The sequence below is a fragment of the Trachypithecus francoisi genome, unplaced genomic scaffold, assembly GCF_009764315.1.
Source record: "Trachypithecus francoisi isolate TF-2019V2 unplaced genomic scaffold, Tfra_2.0 Lachesis_group3, whole genome shotgun sequence".
Lineage (NCBI taxonomy): Eukaryota > Metazoa > Chordata > Mammalia > Primates > Cercopithecidae > Trachypithecus > Trachypithecus francoisi.
In genome coordinates, this window is record NW_022681468.1 from 3,958,718 (window position 1) to 3,980,616 (window position 21,899).

Sequence of the window (21,899 nt, forward strand, 5' to 3'; positions counted from 1 at the left end):
GTAGAGACGGGGTTTCACCATGTTGGCCAGGCTGGTCTCAAACTCCTGCCCTCAGGTAATCCACCTGCCTTGGCCTCCCAAAATGTTGGGATTACAGGCGTGAACCACTGCGTCCGGCCCAAACTGACTTTAGACACATGTGCTGATGCACGAAGGCTGAGAAGACTCTCAGTGTGTTAGGTGGGCGAAGCTAGTGTAGTGTGCCATCTGTGTGTCTGCACACATGCATGCCTGCAATGTGGGATCATCCCTTGAGGGATACGCAAGGAACGGGCAGCAATGGCTGCCTATGGAGAGAACTGGGTGGTGAGAGGACAGGGATGAGAAACTCACGTTTCACGGAGGCCTTTCATACCAGGAACATTAGTTACCTATTTTTAAAATAAGAATTTAAAATCACTTCATTACACTTAGCACAAAGAGATGAGCACAGAATGAGGCTTAAGTTGTAGAGGCCGCGAGAATCAGTCCCCCTGCAGAAGGTGGGGGAAGGGGTTCGTCTGGACCAGAGATGGATAGGATGCATGACTGGGCCCGGGGCAGGCCGAGCCCCTGAAGTCAGGTTACAGGGCCTTAGGGCGGAATGAAGGGCTGTGTATTTTTTGGGAGACAGATGCAATGCTTTCCGCTTTCCACAGGGGATTAGGTGGGGAGCAGGAGAGAAAAGGCGAGAGGTATGGTGGGGATTAGGGGTAGGTTAGGAGGCTGCGGCACCCCCTCAGGTAGTAGGAGGGAGGACTTGTGCTGTCCCTGGCAGTAGCAATGGATCAAAGTGCTTCTAGCTTGGCGACCAGATACACAGCAGTGCCACACACCAAAGAGGTTATAAAAACAGGTGCAGGGGAAAAGGGTCTTAGTCTCAGACTTTGTGTAATTTGGAGGCACTGATGGACATAGGAGCGGAGTGGTCCAGTGGCAGCTGAGCTCTGGGAACAGGGCTTTAGGTGTGAGCGCTGTGGAGTCCGCAGGTGCTGACGGAGCACCCAGGCAGTGGGGAAATGGCAAAGGGAGGGTGAGCTGGCAGAGGTGGTGGCAGGCAAGCGGATGCTTCAAGGCCTGTGACTGTGCTCCTGCTTTTGGGACAACAGGAAAGTGTACTTGGGGAGCGGGTTCCATTCAGCCCAGAACCAAAGAATCGGCCGGGCGCAGTGGCTCACACCTGTAATCCCAACACTTTGGGAGGCCAAGGTGGGTGGATCACCTGAGGTCAGGAGTTCGAGACCAGCCTGGCCAACACTGTGAAACCCCATCTCTACTAAAAATACAAAAATTAGCTAGGCATGGTGGCGGCACACTTGTAATCCCAGCTACTTAGGAGGCTGAGACAGGAGAATCGCTTGAACCCGGGAGGTGGAGGCTGCAGAGCAGAGATCACGCCACTGCACTCCAGCCTGAGCAACAGAGCAAGATTCAATCTCATTAAAAAAAAAAAAAAAGAAAGAAAGAAAAAAGACCCCAAAACAAAGAATAAGTCAGGGTCATTCATGAGCTAGTCTGGGCCCAAATGTTGCCCCAAGCACAGCCTCCCATCTGTTGAAAAGGCAAGCAATTTGCCAGGAGCCTCACCCACCTGTCAGCTCCAAGAGTCAGTGCCTAGCACGTGCTTGGAGCATGGGAAGCACGGTCCTTGCAGTGTGGGAAGCACGGTGCTTGGGGGCTGCAGGGAAGGGACTGCTGAGAGCCGGCACCTGCCTCCAAGCAGTGCAGCTGCTCCCTGTTTGGCGTGGGCGCCACCATGGCCTTTCTAGCAGTGTCAGCACCAAGTGCTCTCAAGATCTCTCCCTCCCATAAGCTGAAAGGCTGGGACAGGCCCGGCAGGGATCTCACCAGGTCTCTCCCAGCCTTGGGATTCTCACTTTGGTGCTGTCTTGGCCTAGATTCCACCCAAAAGCAAGCCTGAGATGAGGCTTTGTGGATAAATGGTTTGCTTTTGAAACCAATCCCAGGCCGGGCGCGGTGGCTCAAGCCTGTAATCCCAGCACTTTAGGAGGCCGAGACGGGCGGATCATGAGGTCAGGAGATCGAGACCATCCTGGCTAATACCGTGAAACCCCATCTCTACTAAAAAATACAAAAAACTAGCCGGGCGAGTTGGTGGGCGCCTGTAGTCCCAGCTACTCGGGAGGCTGAGGCAGGAGAATGGCGTAAACACGGGAGGCGGAGCTTGCAGTGAGCCAAGATCGGGCCACTGCACTCCAGGCGACAGAGCGAGACTCCGTCTCAAAAAAAAAAAAAAAAAGAAAGAAACCAATCCCAGGCAACAAAAGTACGGGGACAGAAAAAGTGAGGCAGGGAAGGAGAATCAGTCCTAGACCATGTCTGAGCTGGTCTCTGCAGGGGGCTGCTGAGGGGGCAGCCGCTCTCTGTGGCTGCCTTACCCAGATTACCCAGAGCTGACCCTGGGGATGGAACTCCCTGCCGACCTCAGGGTGCTGCAGTCACACTTGTCTGAAGCTGGGGCTGTGGGGAGGGCCAAGATCATGGGAAGTGAGGCACAGGGGCGCCTCATCTACACCTGTATACAGGTGTTCCCCCCGCCCACCCCCCCAGTCTGAGAAAGGGGGACTGAAGCCAGGGCCTCCATGCGTCCCTGATTTGGGACTCACAGACTGCCTGCTATCCCTTCCTATCCTGTGCTCTTGCATGCGCTCAGGTTAGACCAGTCTTTGAGGGGGCCTCTCCCTCAACCCTTCATAGCTCCCTCTTCCCAGCCTCAGCCATCACCCGGGGTTCTTTTAAGTCAATAACGGCCAAGTCCAAATGGCTCCACCTTCAGGGCCCATCCTGGCAGATGTCGAGCAGCATCTTGGCAGGGGGCCACCTTGGCCTCAACCTTCCTCCTCTCTGTCCTTGGCATTCATTTCCTCTTGTTCTAGACCACAAGCCACCTTCACAAATCACAGCAGAGGTCTCAACACTCTTGGCCTCCGCCCCTAGGTGCCACCCTCACCCAAGGAGACTCTCCCCTTTCCACAGGCTCAGCTCCAGGACAGGTACTCTATAAATTAGACGCAAGGCGGCTGCGACCTCCCTCCCAGACCTGCCTGCAGCTGCGGCTCTACTCGCTGTCGTGCTGACTGCTGTCACCTGAAGGATATGTGCAGTGTCCTCCACTAGACTGTCAGCGCTGGGAAGGCTGGACCCGGTCACCCTTCTACAACCCTCCTACACTGTGCAGTCACACACAGGAGCGCCACCTGCCTGGACCTAGAAATTGGATTTCTATAGAAGTTACCTAGTGAGCAGGCTCAGTGGCACAATGGATAGTGCACTGGACTTCTAGCCTAAATCTACAGTAGTTACCTAACCAAACCCTACAACCCAGCTAATAAAGGGAAGACCACGAGACCACAGCCACCGCCAGCTTCTTCATGCTCCTCAGGAAACTACCGGCACTGGTGCGCATGCACTCTTGGCTGAACAGAGGCCACAGAGGCAGTGATCTTGCCTCTGCACTGCCACCATCCCGCCTCCAAGGATCAGGCCAAAAGCCTGGTCAAGCTGAAAAAAGAAAATCCATCCATGGGGGGGAAAAGGCCTCTTACTGAACCCTTGCATTTAAGCCCACAACTATCACAAACTTTATGAATTCATGTGCTTCAACTTGATTCCAACTATAAAAGTATCATATATAAAAAGAAAATGTAGGTTCAGGTAGAGCAAAAGGTTAAGAACAAAAGGCATCCCTGGTGGTATTTCCACAGGGTCTGACTGGGAGGAAATTATACATTTGGAAACCCCAAGGCTCACTCAAAAGGAAAGAAAGAACCCCACTTTGTTACAGGGTAGGCTACTGCTTTGATGGAGCGTGGGGTGCAGAAAATGCTTTCATTTCATATTTTATTACATCAATGGCTTGAAAATTTTTATTTAACCTCAGCAAATGTTGGAAATAGAAAAATGAATTCTGCAGAATTTCACAAATAAAATTTCCAATTTCCACTAACAAATGTTATCATTCAATGGCTAAGCAGTTATAATGCTATGAACATTCACCACAACGAATGTGCTGAAATAGAAAACAGGCAAAGAGACATTAAAATATTACTTACAACAGCATTATTACAACATATTTTCTTTAAAATTCCAACGTGGATTTTATCACTTCAAAAGATATACAGCATTTCCATTATATTTGCAAACTTAACCTTATACATCTTTTAAAATCTTGAAAATTTTTTAAGCTGTCTAAAAAGCACTTAGCAAAGTTGATAAGTCTACATAATGGAATACTATCCACCCCAGTATAAATTTTGTTTTAGGAGAAGGTGGCTGTAAACACTCATCATCACACAACATGCATAGCCTCTGCTGACCTTCCTTCTTCGGAATGCGACGTCACTGCAATTGTGCTTTACTACAGGTAAGAGAAGCGGCAGAGATTCAGGGACTGGCAGAAAGAGCGTCACACAGGACCACTAGATTTAGGTGACCTAGCTACCTGGAGTTCATCTGAGGGAAGTTTCACTTGACACTAGAAGCTTGAATCCTGGATCATTCAGTTTAGAAACAGGATAGACAAGAGAGAAAAAGAGGCCCTAGTTGGAGCTGGCTCCATCTTTCCTTAGCTCACAGAAAAGCAGGGATCCAGTTAGCATAATGCACTGTTTGGCTTATTTTTGGTGTGCAATTATACCAATAGTACGTCTAATATTTAGAATGACAAAAATAGGGTATAGCTGAAATTTAAAGTGACAATGAGCACACTTAATAGTGGTCTGTAGTATCTGAGGAAACTTTAGATGAACAGAAAACCACTGCTTAATGAGTCCACCACAGTAAACTTTTACAACCCAACTACCTTTTCATTTTCATTTTGTGTGTTGAATAGAGGTTTGTGAGCATCAAAAGGTCTTATAGGTTAAAAACGATCAAAAACCATTTTGAGGAAGTGGCGTCTCCACAAACACTGTACACCCAGACAACGTGGCATTTGTGTTACGCGAGCACCCGACTGTGTGCCAACACTAATGTAATCAGCACAACTAGGGCGTGGTTCCTTCCCGGTTAAAAGAGCTATATTACAGAGTGGATCACTGTTGCAGACCAGTCAACACAATATTCAAGTAACAAGGTGTTTAAATGGGTAAGTGAAAAAAATTTTACCTAACACTTTTTACACATCTACATAAAATTAAATAAAACAAACTTTTAATGCATATGCAATACAATTTATATCTTTTAGGATTTCTAAACTAAACGTTACAAACTATTATTTGCATCAATGATACTATATTTTGCACAATAACTTATACTTACGAGAAAGTTTTCCACAAAAATATATATAATTATGACATTCACATTGATAATTTTTAAGAAGACAAAGCTTAAGTGAACATTCCATCTGAAGCAGTTATCACACCCCAAACCCTACCTGCCAATGCACCTAATTCTTGATATGTTAAAAAGTCTTCATATAAATAAGATGAAACCACTTTGCTTTTAAAGCTGAGTGATCTCTTACATTTACATCATTGTAAAGACGGTGTAATGAAAACAGTTGAAAACACAGTGCTATCTTACGTGGGAAAGCACAACAAAGGCAGTCAAGGACAGCTCCCATTTTTCCCTCTGTCAAGTCAAAATGACATGCCCCTTCCTCTCTGGGAGAAAGCCCAGTTCAGCTGCTGTGACCACAAGTGATTCTTCAGAGCTGGAGGCCATTCAGTGCCAGGAACCCAGTAAAGGGATAGTGCAGAATACAGATCAAGGCCTGGCACTGCTGGTCGGCTTGCCACGCTATATAAGAATTAGCATCAAGCTTCCAAGCACTGCCAGGAGGGACCAGGCTATTTTCCTTAAGAGAGATACAGACAGACCTACTGGCAGGGTGAGAAACGTACTGCAGCAACTGCCTACTGCTTCTGTTAGCAAGAAGGAGGTCTTGAGGGAAGCAAGGAGAACCTAAAGCTTCAGCTCATACCTTAGTGTCCCCTTTACGCAATGTGCAAACTTTAGGCTGACTCCTTCCCATGCTTCTCCCGCCGCCCTTGGTGTACACAGCAGGCTTATGGTGAAAAGAAGCCCCTCCCTCATCACTAGTGTCATTTTGCTAACCCTGTCTCCACACAGCAGCGGCAATCCGGGACTCCTCACGTAAAAGCTTCCCAGGCTTTTACGTGACCAACACACACCTGGCACGGAACGAGATGATGAAGGGCGGGCAAGTCCCATTGAACTTCCCTTTTGAATGACCTTTCTCCAGACTATACTAAAAAAAATTTGCAATTCCAAAAAACCTAGGCTTCTAGCTGACCCTCTTTCTAAAGAGATAATCAGCTAATTTCAACAATAACAACAACAACAAAAAACAAGGTGCTTGGGAGTCAAAACATATCAAATTTTAATTGCATATTTTAAATTCTTAAGAATTCTGTTTATGCCTTAAAGCATCTGCATTTTTTTGGTATTGAAAGCAGAAAAAAAAATACCCAAACGATGCAAACAACAACAACAAAAGCAACTTCAGCATATTTAGTGCAGTCTGAATGGCCGTGGGGTGGGAACAGGGTATGTTAGAATGCAGTCTGTCTGCTCCTCAACCCTCAGCAGGCCCAAGGTCTGGTAAGATAACAAAAGTGATTCTGGAAGTCTCAAAATGTTTATTAGAAATTTTTACTTGTTCCCAGTCCAACCAAAAGGCATTACAGATCACTCTGTAGGTTCTTTCTTTTCATCTCAGTCTCACTAGACCAACACATTGATCACTTCTCTGTCCTGTACTCTGATATGAAAAGAGAGTGGATGGTGTTTGTGTAATCACATCGGCACATGAAGGACACAAACTGACATACAGTGTGCCACTTAAAGGGCCAGGCACACTGAGAGAACGTGGAACAACGTGCAGCTTTCATAAACCAGCGCCAGCTATCCTAATATCCTGACATTTAAAATCTGCACTGTCAGAATCTGCAGCAAGCTCTCCCCTGTCTCCTAATCTCAGTGATGTCATCTTTGGCTAGCAAATAACTTGAAAGAAGAAATAAGACACTAAAAGAGAAAAAGGATTGATACCATGGTTGCCAAAAGGAGAAGGCACCAATTCCAAATGTACAAGCACCAGGTACAGTGATATGGGCCGAACCTGTTGGAGGTGGGGGGTGGAGGTGGGGGGTGGGGGTGGAGGGGGCAGGAAAAGATGGGGTGGTACCCACCCTGGGGTCACAATGCTGAAAAGTTGAAGGCAGAAAGCACTGAGGTCCACATTCCCTTTAAGCTACAGTGTCCAATGACAGTTGCAGTAAATGAGCTTTGTGACACTTGGGAAGGGAGAAGGGAGAGGTTTAAGCCAACTCAATTTATAAACCATACCTATACCCCATGTTTAGGGAAATGTGAGCTGCATCAGGATGCTTGGCATGATAAAGTTTATGATGCAGTCCGGCAATATATATTGATTTCCAAAAAAGCATATTATCACTTAGGTGGTTGTCTCAGAAAAGAAAAAGACAAACTTTCTAGAAGGCCAACAGGGTCGCGGTTACTCTGAAAATTACTCTATGCACAAAGTAGAAATTGCAGGCCATGCAGGAACAGAGTCGGGCCTTCCAAGGAGACTGCCTGCTCTGAAGCTGCTGACTGGGAAGAGCTGCCATTGGTGGGGCTCGGGGGCTCCGGCGGGGGAGGCGGTTCCCAGAGTCACAAGAGATGTGCAGGCCATGAGATTTCCCCAGCACGTGGGCAGAGTGTGGGATGCAGTGGAGCTCTCTGGGAAGTGGCGCCAACATGGAGGAACGAGCAAAGAATTAAGGCAGATGGAGCACAGGACTGGAAGTATATGCCTTTTTTGGTAATAGCTGCTTGTCCAGAGAGATGTGATGCAGATGGCTAGGTGATGTCTCGTAATACCTGATATCCCGGATAACACAGTAGTCCACACCAAGTGTTCAAAGCCACCAGAGTTTCTCAGGAGGCAGATGCATATCTGACATCCAGAACAGAAGGAGCCTGAGGCCAAGAGAAAGAAAGAAAAAAAAAAAGGATCAAAGACTAGGTAAACAACACAAGCTGCTATTTCCAGTGTACTAAAAAGAGAAGGTAGCCAGCAAACCTGCAGAGCAAATACCGAAGTTTTTTTTTTTTTTTTTTTTTTTGAGACAGGTCTATGTCTCCCAGGCTGGAGTGCAGTGGTGCCATCTCGGCTCACTGCAACCTCTGCCTCCCAGGTCAAGCAATTCTTCTGCCTCAGCTTCCCAAGTAGCTGGAACTATAGGCACCCGCCTCCACGCCCAGCTAATTTTTGTATTTTTAGTAGAGACAGGGTTTCATCATGTTGGGCAGACTGGTCTCAAACTCCTGACCTCATGATCTGCCTGCCTCGGCCTCCCAAAGTGCTGGGATTACAGGTGTGAGTCACCGCGACCAGCCCACCATGTTCTTAAGGGCAGGGCAAGTGTGTGGCCTCTCCAGCGAGACATCTTGGGCTCAAACCCTGGCCCTCCCACTTTCCAGATTTGTGCAAACAAGTTATCAGTCTTTTTGAGCTTCAGTTTCTTCACGTGCAGAAGACACATAGTGATAACACCTACTTCACCAGGATTAAATTTAAGTGCCTGAAAACGGCCGGGCACAGTGGCTCATGCCTGTAATCCTAGCACTTTGGGAGGCTGAGGCAGGTGGATCATTTGAGGCCAGGAATTGGAGACTAGCCTTGCCAATAAGGTAAAACCTTGATCTCTACTGAAAAGAAATATTGGTCGGGTGTGGTGGCGCACACCTGTAGTCCCAGCCAGGCACGAGAATTACGGGCTCGAGAGCTGGAGGTTGCAGTGAGCTAAGATCGTACCATGGCACTCCACTTGCTCTGGGCAACAGAGCAAGACTCTGTCCCAAAAACACAAATGAACAAAAAACCCTGAAAAGGACATACGAGCACAGTGGCAGCCCTAACTCCTCTCACTGGCGTGAGGGCATGCTGTGGTGCCCAGCCCGTTCAGCCCCCAGCCACTGGTTCCAGATGGGACACAGGAGCCCATGCCATCTCAGGATCTTCTTTAAAAGCTATGAGGCATTTCCTAACTCCCTCTCCCATTTTTTAAAACTGACTCCCAGACCCAAACCTAAAGGTTGCATAGCATCCTACTGCTCTCTGCCACGCTCATGGTATCTCACTGCTAGAGAAACAACTGGGCTATGCGTCCAAAATCTCAAAGTGATTGTTTCTTCAGTTAAAAATTACACAATTTACAAGAACTGTTCCTAGATAAATGAGGAGATTTCTCCTCACTAGTAACAGACTCAATCATTTTGTAATTTTAATTGACATCTTTCTCTTTCCATCCCATGGTACCCTTTCTTCAATGTAAGGTTGGATGTGACACCGTCCCCAACCCACCCTTGTCTACATCAAATAACTACCAATTTCAAAAGCTCAAAATACTTGGGCTACCTACCCGCCTCTAAGCCCTAAAGGAAATAATCTATAACTGACAGACCATTCTGTTCCTAGAAATTCTAGGAATTATCATGTTCTCCCTGTGGCTTCTGTATAATACATAAAACCTGAGGCAGAGGGGACAGGCAGGACACCAGCAGACATCTTTCTCAGCTGCTGGACTCTACAGGACAAATAAAAAGGTGAAATCACACACATCCCAAGTTCTGTGGACTCACCAGACAGACAAGTAAGCCAGCATTCTAACAAGTTCCCTTAGGCCCTTGGACACAGAGAAGCAGCTGGTCACTAGATTAATCTCCTTCTGCAAACTAACATATGGAGAACAGAAAACCAGGTGGTGGCAGGGCAGGGCTGGCACTACAAGAAGCAGAAAAAGAAAGAAACTCAAGAAATAGGCTGGGCGAGGTGGCTCAAGCCTGTAATCCCAGCACTTTGGGAGGCAGAGGCTGGCGGATCACTTGAGATCAGGAGTTTGAAACCAGCCTGGTCAACATGGCGAAACCCCATCTCTACTAAAAATACAAAACTTAGCCAGGCGTGATGGTGCACACCCATAATCCCAGCTACTAGGGAGGCTGAGGGCTGAGGCAGGAGAAACACTTGAACCTGGGAGATGGAGGTTGCGTGAGCTGAGATTGAGCCACTGCACTCCAGCCTGGGTGACAGAGGGAGACTCTGTCTCAAAAAAAAAAAAAAAAAAAAAAAGGAAGAAAGAAAAAGAAAAAGAAAAGAAAGGTATGAGGGGGTACATTTTAAATGACTAGTGGAGTGAAAAGTTTGTAAAGGGATATAAGGACTACGCAGCACTAAACTCGAGTTAGATAATACCATTCTTCATTCTGTTTTGCAGAGAAGGCTGGGTAAACAGAGACATGGAAGATCAACCACCAAGAATAAACTATAATCTGCTGCTCGGAGGAGCCATAACTAGACTGTGAAAAGAAAGACGGTGCTTTGATGTGCAATCCACACGGTAAGTGGATCATTACGGAGGAACCTTCTGGGCTAATACAAGGTTAAGAAAAAAAAAATACTTGAGTCACTTAAGTCAGTCAACCAATGATCCAAAAATAAGAGAATGAAGAAAAAAGCATATGCACAACAACTGACATCCTGTTGGTAGTGACTCTTGGTCCTACATTTACTACGAGATTTGTTATGCCAGCCCAGCCAGCACTGGCTTTGATCAAATGTGAAGAGGGAATACAGCCAGAGTTCCCGACTGTTTCTGCTTCCACTCATCCTGGGACTGAAGCCGGAAAACAGACACAGGAAGCAAGCTTTCATTCCTGCAAATTCTAATGGTTCTTCCCCAGCAGTCTCCAGCTTTCAAAGCTTCCTAAACTGAGTGCTAACAGGGGCAATTAGTGCTGGTACAGAAATTACTGAAAATAAAAACAAAGAAGAACAAAGAAAAAACATCACTGTTGAAAGATAAAAACACCATCATTTTACTCACATGCTCTTTTCGGGCAGAGCTATTCATGGGGGTGATTCAGGGGTACTGACCTTGGCAATATTATAGATTTGGTACACTTATTACAAAGATTTTCTGGCAAAAGGCTCTAAAGAATCTAATTCTAACAAAATTCATACGTTTCAATGGTGTTCTTACAGATGGGCTGTGCCTTGAGGTCCTTTTTCCAGTCGGCAAAGAGGCCCTGCATGGAGTGGTGGCACCACACTCGCAGGGGATGCCAATACCTCACAAGGTACTTCTATGCTCAGGTCAGGAGGGGCCTTCTGGGCTGTTTCTAGAGCCAGGCCCTCGGAGCAAAATGGTAGCACACACAATACAAAATAGGTCATCTCAAATCATTCCAGTATGGTTTGAAAAAGGCTTTTATGTGAAAGCTAAATTAATTCTTAAATTACCATGCCTGTGAATAAATTCAGATGTGAAGTGATTGGCAAGTAACTCTTTCTTATGCCCAGCCCCAGGCTCATCTGCTCTGGGAGCAGAGGGACAAACCTAACAGCAAGGCAGGCCAGGCTAGATGGGGAAATGGCAGGTGCCCCTGACACGGGAAGCAGGGAGGTGAGAGATGAAACCAGGGCTATCATTCCAGAAATTAGCCACCATCACAGAAGTTCCAGCCAGCCACAGAATTGTCCCCATCAATATTTAAGCCAATCAGCTCCAAAGAGCATCAAAGGCTGAAAGATCTGGACAGCAGGGAGAGGTCTCAAGAGCTCCTCGTTGGCTCGCTGTGCAGACTCCCCACTAAGTTCACGAACCTCATGATGATGTGACCACACATTTCAGACGACTGAGCTTCACTGACATTCCTCACAGAACTTCCACCTTAGTGTTTCAGAACGGCTTTCACTGCGTTTTTACTTTTTGTTTATGCCCCCACTTCCCTGTCTTTGTCACTCAGGATTTTACTGTATTTAAGGAAAAACTGATCATGCAGAGTATTTTGTAGCTAGAGGAAACCAGGATGGAATTATGAATTTGCCCAGAAATTAAAATGTGAATAATATACAGGGACCAAGAACTGGAGTCAATGCACACACATGGCTACTTACAGGTAATAGTGAAGTTACCAATGCAGCTGAAACCTAAACATCTCTATAGCTGAAAAAATCCATCACTTTAGAAACTGCAATATCAAGCAGGAACCTGACAGAGAAGTGACTGTTTTGTTTCAGATTTACCTCGTCTTCCTCTTCAGGCATCTTAATGGAATTATCTGGGGACTTCACAGGCTTCTGGTTACTAGGTCCGTTGGTCTCTTCTTTACCATGCTCTGCCTCCCATTCTTGTAAAACTTCATCTATGTTGAAGCGGCGTCGATAATTTACAAAAAAGTTTTTCACTTGTACCACTGATTTGTTCCCGATCACATCTGAGATTGCCTGAAAATCTCGGCCGTATTTTCTGATGGCTAAGGATGTAAGAAAGCATTTTTTAAAATACAAGAGAAAAACACTTTTTTAAAACCACAAGTGACACCTACCTCTTTATCCAGATAAGAAAACATACAGGTTTTTGACAGCAGGCACTAATTTCATGTATTATAAGAGTAGGAAAAAGTACTAGTCAATTCTAGATATATTCTGGAGATGACCGACCCTGTCATTTTGACATCTGTCTTCCCATTACATGTCACATAACAGTTGAAGTCACCCAGCAATTGCCCTAGGGTTGCGGACATTCTGCATTCATCTTTTGGTATCGCAGGTCCAGAGCGCCCCCAACCTTAAAATCCAAACACTCTGTCTGCTTCTTTTAGGGTTTTGTACTTCTTGACTAGTCAGAGCTCGATGAGTAACTAGTAAAATGAAATACTCACACCTTTAGAAAACTGAGGGTTCCAGGTTAAGTTTTCACAACTTGTGAGAAGTGGGAAAGGAAAAGAAAAAAGCCGAAAGGGATATGGTAATTTGGCTAAAATGATATTCACTAGAACGGAACTGTCCAAGAATCGATTTCTCCATAAATAGGTGCTGGGAGTAGGGTGGGACATAACTTTTCCCTAAAACCTACCAATCCTCCTAAGCTCTTTTTGTTTCCCTTTAATTTAAAAAAAATTTTTTTTTAAAGTTGGGGTCTCACTCTGTTGTCCAGGCTGGAATGCAGTGGTGTGATCATGGAGCAAATGCGTCAACCTTCCAAAGTGTTGGGATACAGGTGTGAGCCACCACACCCGGCCTCCTAAACTCTTTAGAAGAATTTCCCCTACCTTGTACGGCGAGAAGCTGCTCTTCTGTAGTCCAACGTGCGTTACATTTCTGAATGACCTGGATATCCAAATGAGACATTTTAGCACATTACATTTAGAGATGAGTATGTTTAACGAACCTTTCATTTTCTCTTATCGGAATTTTAACATCAACTAGGTTCATAAAATTATGTCCATATACTCTTCCAAGAGATGTACGTTGGGGATGTACCACACCGATATTAAATTCTTAAACATGTAGAACTTGAGCATGACTTCTGAGATGATGTTAACATAATCCTACCTCTGGAAGCCGGTAAGGTTCTATTCCACCATCAAGTTTTTCTTTGAGAGCACTGTTTGTCTGTTTAATATTCTGGATCTACGAAGGAAAAAATGATTTTCATTTTAAAAATAAAAACTACATAAAGGCATGAAAATAGAACTTAAAAAACAAAAACCCAAGAGTAAAGACATTACTAACATCTATTGTAGCTGAATTCTGAGGTCCCTATGGTATCCTTTGAAGCATCTAACTAGGTTTATTATTTGCTTGTTCGGAGCAACCGATAAGGTACAACCCAAGGAGGAGGGGATGGAGGGGCTCTCACGTACACAGTCCTGGATCCACAGCTTCCTAACAGGTGATATCTGAGCAGCAAAACACCTACCTGGAGTCTTATATAAAAGACAGAAGAAATCCCTGGGCTTCCTACCACATAGGATTGAACTGAAATAACAGAGCAGCCACAGTAAAGACCAAAAAGGCCCAGTCTTTACAACAGAACTGCAGGTACAGCCTCACAGTGCCCCAAGATCGCTGTGCTGTCCACCACCTCTCCACAGGGCGGAAGTGCACAAGCACAGGTTTAATGATGGGGGGGCAGGGAGAACACAATGTCAGTGAGTTTTCTAGAAGTCTAACTTTGATTAACTGTCACTTCTTCATTTTCCTACAAATTATCTTTTTCCACATTACTGCCTTGGCTCAAGGCAATCTGTCACTGCTCTTACGCAATCAAAAGAAAGACCACAAACAATACCAACCACCCAGGCTATGGCTGCTCTTTAATTTTCCCATGGACCCTTGAATGAGACAGGTCATGGAAGTATGCTATTTTCTCTCTACTCCAAGTAGAAGGCATATCTGTGTCAAGCACCAGGGAACTCTGAACTCCAGCATTTTTCATCTTTGAAAACTCACACAAGCAACTAAGAAAGCCAAGGGAAGAGGAGCTTGATTTTCTCAAGTAACATGTAAAAGACATTCATGAGTAGAAGATGCTACCCAAAAATTTTAAAATGTTTGTCACTTGTAATTAATCTAAATTTAAACAACCACACACGGGGCTGCTGGCTGCCATACTAGACAGTACAATCTTAGGATCTTGCTCAGTGGTCTTTCAGTTACCAAAAACCCAGGAAAACTGCAAAGTACTCAGATTACGTTCACTGGATTCCTTTTTGGCTAAAAATGTAACATAGCAACTTCTAGCAGGAAAAAGTCAAGGCTGAGAATATTACATGTCCTCTTTGCATTTCAGTGAAACAGACCACTCTTGTCATTCTAGCTGGTTGTTCATAGATAGTACGAAACTGGGTATATATTGCACTGTGATTAAGTAACGTTATGAAAGAAGCAGAGAGATTAAATGCAAAACATCTACAAATTCTGAACTAAAAGTTAGCTCTAAATGCTCAGTAGCCTATACCCCCTTCCTGATGCATTTTCCATATCAGAAATATCTAGGCTGCATATACACCATGGAATACTATGTAGCCATAAAAAAGGATGAGTTCATGACCTTTGTAGGGACATGGATGAAACTGGAAACCATCATTCTAAGCAAACTATCGCAAGGACAGAAAACCAAACAACACATGTTCTCACTCACAGGTGGGAACTGAACAATGAGAACACTTGGGCACAGGATGGGGAACATCACACACCTGGGCCTGTTGTGGGGTGGGGGGAGGGGGAAGGGATAGCATTAGGAGATATACCTAATGTAAATCATGAGTTAATGGGTGCAGCACACCAACACGGCACATGTATACATACGTAACAAACCTGCATGCTATGCACATGTATCCTAGAACTTAAATTAAAAAAAAAAAGAAAAGAAAAGAAATACCTAGTCTGTGTAGTCCCAGCTACTTGGAGGCTGAGGTGGGAAGATGGCTTGAGCCTGGGAGGCAGGGGTTGCAGTGAGCCGAGATCACACCACTGCACTTCAGCCTGGGTGACAGAGCCAGACCCTGCCAAAAAAAAATTAGGCTAGTGCAGTGACTCACACCTATAATCACAGCACTTTGGGAGGCCAAGGCAGGATCATTCGAGCCCAGGAGTTCAAGACCAGCCTGCGTGACACAGTGAGACCCTGTCTCTACCAAAAAATTTAAAAAATTAGCCATGTGTGGTGGTGCTCACCTGCAGTCCTACCCACTTAGGGGGCTGAGGTGGGCAATTGCTTGAGCCCAGGCCTTCCATGACTGTAACACTACAGTCCCAGGATGGACAACAGACCAAGATCCTGTCTCCAAAAACAAAAACAAAATATGCCCCCCAAACATCTAGTGTTTATTAAGCAGAAAAAAAACCAGAGATGAGTGGCCACCATCATGTTAACTGGAAAGTGAGTGGCAACGAGACAGGTAAGAAAAAGGATGCAAAGGTAATCATACTTAAAGAAAAAACAAGATGAAAAATGGAAAAGCCATCCACTTGTCCTGGCGCCCTATCTAGACACCACCACCCTTCCATCACCTTCCTACCCAACCCTCAGTCATGCAGAACTTTGTTTTCTACTTTACTGTGGGCATAGTGATTCCTCTTTTAATGTCAGATCATTTTATTCTCCACTCAGAGAAAGACCTAATGCAACCTGCACTGTTCACTGGCTAATGTATGAGACATGCCCAGCCCACTTCTTGCTGGTAGAGGCTGGTGATGTCCTGGGAAGGAGGAAGAGCAGTACACAACGCATGGGCACACCGAATTCAGCTAAGGAGCTTCTGGGTAAGGCTTTTGCTTTTCCTGCTAAAAGGGACAGGCAGCTTACCTCCACCCCCACCTCCTCTTCATACTGCCCTGAATGCAGATGTGAGGGCTGCAAAATGGCTCCAGCAGCTTCCAACATGAGGCAACAAGCAAGATGAAAAGCCAACAGCTGAGAATGGCAGAGTAGAAGACCTGAAAAGTACCTGGGTCCCTGAGAGCATCACTGAACACATGAGTAACACCAGTAGCCACTGATGCTGGCACTTCTTGCTATTTGAGAAAAATAAACCCTAAATTGCTTAAGCTGTTGTTAGTCAAGTTTTCTGTTATTCTATAGGACGACCTCCAGAACAAGTGGCCCCTGTGGACTGACTGCCCACTTTGAGTCTAGAAGCACATTTGGCAATGAACACACTGCTGCACTGTGGCCCTAAAAAGGCTGTGGAAAGGAAATCACCCATCTCCTCTCTGAGTGAGGCTGAGTCCTCACTCTTCATAATTGTGAGCGACCTTCAAATTTTAAAAATTCTTGCTCTTGACCCTGCTCTGAAAACCAAAGAATCTTTTCTCTCTCATACTATGGAGTCAATAACACCTACGTGGAAGAGAAGGGCCTCTTTTTCTTTTCTCAACGTATTAAACAGCAACCACCAGGAGCTCACTCAGCAGAGGGAGAAAGGAGCATCCTTGTAAAGGAAGATAACAATGTCAACAAGAGCTCACAGCCCCAGAGAGAGTTCCTCCAGTACAAACAGAGCTTCAAATGCTCTCTCACACAGTAGCCCAGACGTATTCTGTGAGATCAGGCAGGCCAGGATTAATCTCATTTGAAAAGAGGCCTACAAAGATTAAGTGATTCTCCTAAGATGAGAGTGCAGCTGTGCCAGCAGCCATGACAAGAAGCCGATCCTCTGGGCACACAGAGTGTACGTGGGTCCTGGTCTGGGCTGCCTCCCTAAACCACAAGAAAGACGGCAGCACACCCTGCTCTTAGTGTCTATGAGATGACAGTTGGTCTCTTGTTTAACCTTCCAAGGAAACCATCAAGATAAATCAAAAGCAGCAAAAACCAAAAATAAACTGTCAGTTAACAACTTGCTGATGGGTTTCTGGAATTGAATTCCAGAGAGAGAATGAAAGGACAGGAACCAACTACTAGGTTGAATTTTCGGTTTAAATGTACTATGCAATCAGATTAAAATAATAAGCTACATAGCAGGCAAAAATAACTACAAAAAGTGATTTAAAAAACAATATCCTTTACAAGAGCACAAAAAAGTACCAAATATCATGGAATGGCTAACAACAGATGCATAAGTTCTTACACAGAAAACAACACAACATTGAGAGAAATTACAGACCTATAGAAGTGGAGGGGTATATCATGTTCACTGATCAGGAAACTCAATAAAGACATTAACTCTCCATTTTTATCTATAGATGCAATACAATCCCAATCAAAATTCAAATCATTTTTCTGAAAATTGATAAAGTAATTCTAAATTTTATATGGAAATTAAAAGGCCAGGGATAACTAAGACAATCTTGGAGAACTTATATTACACTGGATAACTAAAATAAAGTACATAAAGTTAGGACAGAATGTATCGGTGAAGGATGGACAAACAGATCAAAGCAACAGAGAACCAGACCCATATGCATAGACAGTGGATGTAAAACAAAGGTACTGCTTCATTGCAAAGGAGAAAGGACAGTTTCTTCAAAAAATACTTGACCAAATTGATACTCATATGAAAACAAAACAGTGACTATTAATCCTACATGTAACAACAAATACAGAAAAACATTTCTAGATCAAAATGTAAAAGGTAAAACAACACTTCTAAGATTAACATGGGAGAATATCGTCATGACCTTGAGAAAGGTGAACAGAACTCAAAAACACTAACCTGAAAAGACTAAGAAACTAAACTACCTTAAAATTAAAATTACTGTTCATCAAAAGATACCATTAAGAGTCACAGAATGGAAAACATATTTACAGTATTTACAAGTTGTAGAAAACAACTCAGAGCCTAAATAACACCTATAAACCAGTAAGAAAATATGCAACCTGACAGAAAAAAACAGATGAGACTTGAGTACACATCACAAAAGAGGATATCCAAATGGCCAACAAATGGATGAAAAGGTGAGCAACCTCATTAGCCATCAGGGAACTGCCAAATAAAGAGTACAATGAGGCATCATTATAACCCATTAGAAGGGCTAAAATGTAAGACTACCAAAATATAGCAATGATGTAGAGCAGTGGTTCTCAAATGGGGACAACTGTGCCCCTGTGAGGTAATCTGGTGATGCCTAGGGATATTTCTGTTGTCACAACTGGTAGGGGGAGGGTGCTACTAGCATTTAGTGGGTCAAGACCAGGGGTGCTGCTAAACATCTTACAGTGCACAGAATAGCCCAACATGGCGATAGTGCTACAGCTGGGAAACGCTGATGTGCAACCAAAACGCACATCAAATAACAGGACCGCTTTGAAAAACTGTTTAGCTCTCAGGTTGAAAGAAAGCCAGACATAAAATAAACAGTATCATATGAGTTTGATTTATATAAAATTCAAAAATGGACAAAAACAACCTATGGTTTTAAACATCAGAACAGGGTCGAGTGTGGTAGCTCACACCTGTAATCTCAGTACACTTTGGGAGGCTGAGGCAGGCAGATCACTTGACCTCAGGAGTTCAAGACCAGCCTGGGGAACATGGCAAAACCCTGTCTCTACCAAAAATACAAAAAATTAGCCAGGTTGATGGCAAGCGCCTGTACTCCCAATTACTTGGGAGGCTGACGTGGGAGGATTGCTTGAGCCCCGGAAGCAAAGGTTACAGTGAGCCAAGATCGCACCGCTGTACTCCAGCCTGGGCAACTGTCTCCAGACAAGACACTGTCTCAAAAACAAAATAAAATTAAAAAGAAAAAAAATCAGAATAGCGGCCACCTACAAGGAGGAGTCAGGTAATAAAAGAGGGGTGAAGTTGCTGAGGGAATGCAGCATTCCATGGAACAGTGACCAGGAGGGAAAATGCATGGGCCTGGGGGCAACATTCCATTTCCTGATTCAGATGCAGGTTACGGGGGTATGTTCATATTGTGAGAAATCATGGAGACACAGACACATATATAATATAAATATGATATTCATATGCTTTCCTATATACTTCAGAAATACTTTCAGATGACACTATATCCATCCACTTCAATGTATATGTTCATTAAAAAGAAAAAAAAAATCAATGGGTTAGTACTCAAGATCTGTCCAATTCCTTAGAAACAGAATGCTCCTTTGAGATTTATGGAAAGAGAACGTTCACATATATGAATAACAAAAACACCTCTAAAGTGCTAATTAACTCTTTTACATCCAAGACCTGGCTTAGGAGTACCTGTCGTTTGACTGAAACTAGTTCCATGTCTAGTTGTCTCAGCACCGTGGTAGCAGCAGTGGCATTGGCAGAAACAGCCTCCACATCTTCTTGAGAAAGAAACATTCCTTTAGGAGGTTTCCTTTTTGCTCTATTTTTAGCTTGTGTGCTATGTTTTTCTTTTTTGACCTGAGGAACTGTCTCAGTAGGGGGCACCTGCATGATATACATATGCGATAAATGAAACTTAAAAAAAAAAAAGTCAATAAACATATTTATCTCCTTAGCATGGCACCAAAACAATCTAAGACAAATACCATGCCCTATCAGAACCAAATGAGATCTACAAATTCTAACAGGCAGTTCACAGACAGAATTTGGGCTATGGAGTTTTGACTAAACACAACGAAACTGTGTTCCATTCCTCCTTGTACAAATACTTTCTTACTCTATCATTTTAAGCCAATGAAAATAAGAATTCTCGGCTTCCTAGAAAAAAATCTGTATTCGCTGCTAGTGAGTTTTGTGGCCACACACACATCTGTATTTATCTACATGAAATTATGGCTTTTTACACACATTTTTGGAGAACACAATTTTTAGGGCAACTTATATGACTTACTCTAAAATAATATACCTTCTCATTTAAAAATGCATGACGGCTATTAATGTCTGTAAAACCAAAACCTTCAGAAATGAAACAGTAAAATCTTGTCAAGTTAAAGAATATAATTTACTGGTAACCATTTTAAGAACAAGAAGTTTTTATAATTGCTCATAATTTCATCTTGTTAGTGCATTAGCATTCACTGATAAAGCTGAAAATATGACTTCCTGCTTCGTATTTTAAAAGACTGAGCTAAAGACACTGCAAAACTATAATGGTAGTGATAATTTCTTCAACAAGCGGGTAATACAAAAATATTAGTAGGCAATAAACTGTGCTCTGTATGGGACCATGATGTTTAATAAAGATTACCAACTGACTACGTCTGTTCTAGTATCATTTTAACACTTAAAAGAAACTATGGGTCAGGCGGCTGGGCACAGTGGCTCACGCCTGTAATCCCAGCACTTTGGGAGGCCCAGAGGGGCAGATCACGAGGTCAGGAGACTGAGACCATCCTGGCTAACACGGTGAAACCCCATCTCTAGTAAAAATACAAAAAATTAGCCGGGTGTGGTGGCAGGCATCTGTAGTCCCAGCTACTTGGGAGGCTGAGGCAGGAGAATGGCATGAACCCGGGAGGTGGAGCTTGCAGTGAGATGAGATCGCACCACTGCACTCCAGGCTGGGCGACAGAGCATGACTCCGTCTCAAAAAAAGAAAAAACAAACAAAGAAACTATGATGGGCCAGGTGTGGTGGCTCACAGCTGTAATCTCAGCACTTTGGGAGGCCGAGGCAGGTGGATCACTTGAGGTCAGGAGTTCAAGACCAGCCTGGCCAAGATGGTGAAACCCCTTCTCTACTAAAAATACAAAAATTAATCAGGTGTGGTGGCAGGCCCCTGTAATCCCAGCTACTTGGGAGGCTGAAGCAGAGAATTGCTTGAACCCAGGAAGTGGAGGTTGCAGTGAGCTGAGATCGGACCACTGCACTCCAGCCTGGGCGACAGAGCAAGACTCCATCCCCAAAAAAAAAAAAAGAAAAGTAACTATGATTTAACCATTTTCTTTCTGAATCAGAAATAACATTATATAAACAGGAATTATAAAAATTGTATGAAATCAAGTGTTTTCTCTCATTTAAAATGTGCCACTGAAAAACCTGGTAAATAGCAATACATCAACACAACGCTTAATAAAATCTTCAACTACAATATGATTTCCCAAAGAATCTAATTTAGCTAACCCTCAGGATCTTATCTGGGCATTCATATAAATTATGCAAAAAAAAAAAAAATGACCAATTTCCAATTTGGTGATATATAACCAAAAAAAGCCTCAACAATATATATATCTAGAACACGCTGACTCAACAATTCAACTTCCAGGAATTAGTTCTAATAAAAAACAAAAACCTATGAGCACAAATATTGAGTTATGTGAGAATCAATCAATCCAGCATTGTTTATAAAAGCAAAAAACAGGAAGAATAAACAACTGGGAAATCCACATAGAATAAGGTAACTCAATTATGAAACATTCATGTGACAGAATAATATATAGCTATGTATACAAATATATTTAACATAAAAAAAAATTCAAGGTCCAGCCTGTCCAGCCTGGGCAACAGAGTGAGACTCTGTCTCCAAAAAAAAAAAAAAAAATCAAGGGGCTGGGCTGGGGATGGCTCATGCCTGTTATCCCAGCACTTTGGGAGGCCATAGTGGAAGGATTGCTTGAGCCCAAGAGTTGGCGGCTGCAGTGAGTCATGGTGCCACTGCATTCCAGCCTGAGTGACACAGAAGGCCCTGTCTCAAAAAAGGGAAAAAAAAAAAA

General features: G+C 43.9%; 1 protein-coding gene across 1 annotated transcript in view; it reads right to left on the reverse strand.

The window, feature by feature from the left end:
* Window positions 1-3,838: 3,838 nt before the first annotated feature.
* Window positions 3,839-21,899, reverse strand: part of RCOR1 (REST corepressor 1) — a 137,022-nt gene continuing 118,961 nt past the window's right edge. Inside the window, exons 8-12 of the mRNA XM_033191208.1 lie at window positions 19,477-19,671; window positions 13,370-13,447; window positions 13,087-13,144; window positions 12,059-12,288; window positions 3,839-7,947 (exon numbers count right to left, since the gene is read on the reverse strand). Coding sequence (XP_033047099.1) covers window positions 7,906-7,947; window positions 12,059-12,288; window positions 13,087-13,144; window positions 13,370-13,447; window positions 19,477-19,671 — 603 coding nt within the window. The 3' untranslated portion in view covers window positions 3,839-7,905. The remainder of the gene's footprint in view (window positions 7,948-12,058; window positions 12,289-13,086; window positions 13,145-13,369; window positions 13,448-19,476; window positions 19,672-21,899) is intronic.